This window comes from Oryzias melastigma, linkage group LG23 (genome assembly GCF_002922805.2).
Source record: "Oryzias melastigma strain HK-1 linkage group LG23, ASM292280v2, whole genome shotgun sequence".
Taxonomy (NCBI): domain Eukaryota; kingdom Metazoa; phylum Chordata; class Actinopteri; order Beloniformes; family Adrianichthyidae; genus Oryzias; species Oryzias melastigma.
This window is the reverse complement of record NC_050534.1, coordinates 5824610-5830026: the sequence shown is the minus strand read 5'-3', so window position 1 is coordinate 5830026 and position 5417 is coordinate 5824610. Positions and strand designations below refer to the sequence as shown.

Genomic DNA, 5417 nt, shown 5'->3' with positions numbered 1-5417 from the left:
TGGAAACATTCGGTTGGTTGATGGAGACCATCGTTGTGCTGGAACAGTGAAGATAAAGTACAAGGGAGAATGGAAACTTGTTGGTGGCTACAATATTAACATGAAGTTTGCAGAGTTTGTATGTAAACTGATGGACTGTGGTTCATTAATCACAGTCAGAAGAAGAGAACTAACCCCTAGAGAGGCTGTCTGGGGACTGGATAGTAGCTTTGATGGATCTAATTTAACGGAGTGTAGGAAATACCTCAGGACTGAGATGGATTTCACTGAGATCACCTGTTCAGGTAAAAACATTGATGGATCTTTCAATGTCTTTCTCCAGGTTAGAACAGTCTCTTTGATCCAACAGACCAATGTGGTTCCAGTCTTCTCTCTCTGATCTGTAAACACATTTGTAAAGAATCCCTCAGATGGTCTTTGTGTGAGTCCTGAACCCACAACAACCCATCAGTCAGAATGTTCTGCCCAACTGAGAACAGCCTTTTGGAGCAGTTCTCCATTCATCTCAATGGGTCTGAGGCTGTTCTGACACTGCTGTCCATGTGACCTGGCTCCAGAACAGCAGAAGATCCACTGAAATGTAGAGATTCTCATTTCTGACTCATGGGGGAGTAACATCCAAAAACCATCAACAAACAGACAGAGCGGGAAACTCCCATAGAAATGCAGAAGTAGTTTGTGGAAATGAAAACCGTTCTGATTGGATCCAGAACAGTCCAGCATCTGTCTTGATCTTCTCCTCTGGATCCACAGAATCCATCAGGCTGGTGAACGGAGACAATCAGTGTTCAGGCAGGCTGGAGGTGAAGTCTAACAACTCCTGGTCCATAGTGTGTGAAGATGACTTTGACCAGCAGGATGCAGAGGTGGTCTGTAGGGAGCTGGACTGTGGGGCTCCTTCATTCCTCCAGGGGGCGCTCTATGGAGAAACAGAGGCTCCAGAGTGGAGCAGAGAGTTCCTCTGTGAAGGTCATGAGTCTGTTCTCCTGAAATGTAGAAGTTTACAGCTCACAAGATGGACCTGTCCTCCTGGTAAAGCTGTGGAGATCACCTGTTCAGGTAGAGGAAAAGCTTTATTTTTGTCTTTTTATTTATAGATTTCTTCTCTTATTTTACTCATGTTTGTTCAGATCCTGATCAGGTGATCTAGATTGGATGAACCAGTCTTTGTTCTGGTTAATTTCAATTGAAGCATCATCAACAATGGCGACCGGTTGGCTTGTATTCTGAATGTGTCATGGAGTCAATACAGATAGTTTGTTATCGGCTGAACTGTGGTTCAAGTTGTTTCTGAAACAGATGAACAAAAACCTGTGTGGAAGATCAAACTAGACTACATGAAGAGTAGATCTTTGTGGGGGAAATGTGTAGACGTGGACAATAGTTCACAATCTGTCCAGATAAACATCACCTGTTCAGGTAACAACTGTTTTCTCTTCAGTGTTTAACTGTTTAGAAGAACAACATCTCCACACAGAAACACCATGAGGTGTTAGCAAAAGACTTCAGAAGACATTTTTAAAACCTTGATCTTGATCTTCTTCTCTGGATCCACAGAATCCATCAGGCTGGTGAACGGAGACAATCGGTGTTCAGGCAGGCTGGAGGTGAAGTCTAACAACTCCTGGTCCATAGTGTGTGAAGATGACTTTGACCAGCAGGATGCAGAGGTGGTCTGTAGGGAGCTGGGATGTGGGGCTCCTTCAGTCCTCCAGGGGGCGCTCTATGGAGAAACAGAGGCTCCAGAGTGGAGCAGAGAGTTCCTCTGTGAAGGTCATGAGTCTGCTCTACTCGACTGTAAAAGTTCAGAGCTCACAAGATGGACCTGTCCCCCTGGTAAAGCTGTGGAGATCCCCTGTTCAGGTAGAGGAAAAGGTTTATTTTTGTCTTTTTATTTATAGATTTCTTCTCTTATTTTACTCATGTTTGATCAGATCCTGATCAGGTGATGTAGATTGGATGAACCAGTCTTTGTTCTGATGAACTTTAATTGAAGCATCACCAAGAATGACGACCGGTTGGCTTGTATTCTGAATGTGTCATGGAGTCAATACAGATAGTTTGTCATCAGCTGAACTGTGGTTCAAGTTGTTTCTGAAACAGATGAACAAAAATCTGTGTGGAAGATCAAACTAGACTACATGAAGAGTAGATCTTTGTGGGGTAAATGTGTAGATGTGGACAATAGTTCACAATCTGTCCAGATAAACATCACCTGCTCAGGTAACAACTGTTTCATCTTCAGTGTTTAACTGTTTAGAAGAACAACATCTCCACACAGAAACACCATGAGGTGTTAGCAAAAGACTTCAGAAGACATTTTTAAAACCTTGATCTTGATCTTCTCCTCTGGATCCACAGACTCCATCAGGCTGGTGAACGGAGACAATCGGTGTTCAGGCAGGCTGGAGGTGAAGTCTAACACCTCCTGGTCCATAGTGTGTGAAGATGACTTTGACCAGCAGGATGCAGAGGTGGTCTGTAGGGAGCTGGGATGTGGGGCTCCTTCAGTCCTCCAGGGGGCGCTCTATGGAGAAACAGAGGCTCCAGAGTGGAGCAGAGAGTTCCTCTGTGAAGGTCATGAGTCTGCTTTACTCGACTGTAAAAGTAGCAGTTCATCTCAGAAGTTCTGTTCTTCTGGTAAAGCTGTTGAGCTCACCTGTTCAGGTAGAGGAGAAGCTTTAGTTTTAGTGCTGTTAACAGAATGACTTCTTTATTTTTACCTCACTTTCTGTTTTCCTCCAGTCCCTTTCAGGTTGGTGGGAACAAACAGCCGCTGTGCCGGGGTTCAGGAAATCTACCAACAAGAGTGGAGACCAGTTTATCTAGATGAATCAGACTTCAACTGGAACTATAAAGAAGCAACTGAATTGTGTGATCTACTGGGTTGTGGTTTTGCTGTGTTCCAAGAGATCACAAACAATTCTGCAATGAGTAAAGTTTGGAAGCTCAACCCCTACTGCAGAAAGTCACCTGACTATCTCTGTATCTATGATTTAGATACAGAGAAAGAGATCAGACTGGAGGCGTCGTGCTCAGGTAAACTGATGTTTTTGTGTATGAAACTATGGAGTNTTCCAAGAGATCACAAACAATTCTGCAATGAGAAAAGTTTGGAAGTTCAACCCCTACTGTAGAAAGTCACCTGACTATGTCTGTATCTATGATTTAGATACAGAGAAAGAGAGAAGACTGGAGGTGTCGTGCTCAGGTAAACTGATGTTTTTGTGTATGAAACTATGGAGTAAGATTACTACGGAAGCACAGAGCTTCTACCAGTGAATTTTAAAAAAAAACTGCATGTCACGTTATAGTATGAAAAGTTTATTGTTCTAACAATATAACTTTCTTGTTTGTACAACATAATATCAAGTTCTTACAGTATAATTTTCTTGTTTAAGCCATATATATGATTATCATGTTATAAGATGATAAAAATATTACATTGTTCAAACAATAACGACTATTGTACAAACGTGAAACTATTTTGTTTAAACAATAAAGCATTATTTTTCTTTTGAAACAAATTTCATGACGGCAGATTAGCAGCTAAGGAAAATGTCTAATTTATCGGAGCTGATTAAGTTTGGATCAGGCAGAAAAGCACGTATGTTAATCTTGGACCAAATTTCATGTTGACCTGAATAGAGGATGGAGACACCAGCCAGGATTCAGGGACAAGGTTTTTGTTATAACATGATAAAAACACATATATTGCTTAAACTTAAAAATGACATTGTAAAGACTTGATATTATATAGTACAAACAAGAAAGTTACATTGTTAGAACAATAAAGTTTTCATGTTATAAACATGATATGCAGTTTTTTTTTTTTTTGTATTTCCACCTGTGGTAGCTCTGCACTTCTATAGATGACTGTCAAAATCAAATGTTTGCTCTTGACAAAGTTGTGCACAAAATAATACTTTGACAACAGGCAATGCAAAAAAGAAAAGAAAATCTGAAAACTTTTAAACTCTAATGTACACATTCAAACCTTCAGGGAATTATCAAAAATAAAATTGCAAATTTGAACTTTACGTTAAAAAAAAACTTGAAACCTTAAACTGTTACTTAATGAAAAATCATATTTATTTGTATTTTCAACTTTTGTTTTTTGTGTCTTTCCCTCTTCGTTTTCAGTCCTCTATTATTATTTTTATTATTATTATTATTTATTTTTGCTGCCAAGCCAAATTTTATGTGAGGGCGGGGCTTTGAGCTCTTTTGCCATCAGGACATGATTGCCATTGGTGATGTCATTTCCTGTCCAAAACAGCACCTGTTTTTAACGCCGTCTGTGTACAGTGTTCCCTCATTTATGGCAGGGATACGTTCCATGAAGAACCTCAAAGGTGAAATCTGTAAAGTAGGATTACGGATGTTTAAAGGTGCTCTCACACCAAACGCGATTCATGCGGCAGAGGCGGCCAGCTCCAATGTTAATCAATGGTGAGGGCNTTCATTTATCAAAAGTTATTTGTAGAATGTAATCGAGGGAACACTTTTCTTAAATGTGCTACATACACACCAGCGCTCTGAATGTGGGTTCTTGAACGTGCTTTTAGCATAAGTGTTCACACTGGACCGTCTCTACCTGATACCAGTGCATGTTCTCTCTGTTAGAAGAGTCTTGGTGTGAAATGTCAAAGTGGTGTAAATCTGGTGAATCTTGTTCCAGGATATTTCCTTCAGCTCTATTCTGATATATAAAGACTTGGAATCATGTACTGTAATTCTGGCACAAACCACATTTATTAATTTCTCCTTCATGATTATCAATCTGTTGGTTCTTTGATGTTTAGAAGAAGGACGCCGCCCATACGTCACTAACAAATCTGAGTCCCTGATTGGTCAAAGATTAACTGGTTTCAAAGTACGTTCAATCGGCACACGTTTTTATGTAAAGTCTGAAAACAACCTTAAAAATGTGTGCAGCGACGTGTGATCATGAGAGTTTTGAACGTGTATATACGCATGTTTACATAGACTTTTCATTGGAAGTGGCCGCTTGAACGCTCGTTTCTGAGCCCGGTGTGAACGTAGCTTCAGAGAGAATCGTAAATTCTTTACCTTTGTTACGACCATTGTAGTTCTTGTACATGTTTTCTTTGGGTGTTGTGTGTTTTCATTTATCTTTATGTTGTTATGGAGTGAAGGTTCTATTTGCTGTGCAGGTTCTTGGTGTTCCAGGTGATCTGGATTGGAAGATCTGTGTGAGGCCTTTGGCTGTGATACTTGTGAACCTGTATCATTCATTTTTCTGTTTGTTTTTTGGAAGATTAAGTAGAACATTAAACATTTGACTTGCTCGTATTTTCTTTTAAGTTTTCTCAAAAGGAAATACATTCAAAATTAAAAAGTCAGGACTCTCCAGAAAACCACAGAGATACTGAGCTCCTGAGTCCAACAGGTCA

At 40.1% G+C, this 5417-nt stretch overlaps 1 protein-coding gene across 1 annotated transcript; it reads left to right on the top strand.

Annotated features, from left to right (window-relative positions):
• Positions 1–203: 203 nt before the first annotated feature.
• Positions 204–1169, top strand: LOC118598110 (scavenger receptor cysteine-rich type 1 protein M130-like). Its single transcript, XM_036210363.1, has 3 exons — positions 204–284; positions 754–1059; positions 1131–1169. The coding sequence occupies exons 1-3, from the start codon at positions 257–259 to the stop codon at positions 1148–1150; spliced, it is 354 nt and encodes a 117-aa protein (XP_036066256.1). The 5' UTR covers positions 204–256; the 3' UTR covers positions 1151–1169.
• Positions 1170–5417: the final 4248 nt, after the last annotated feature.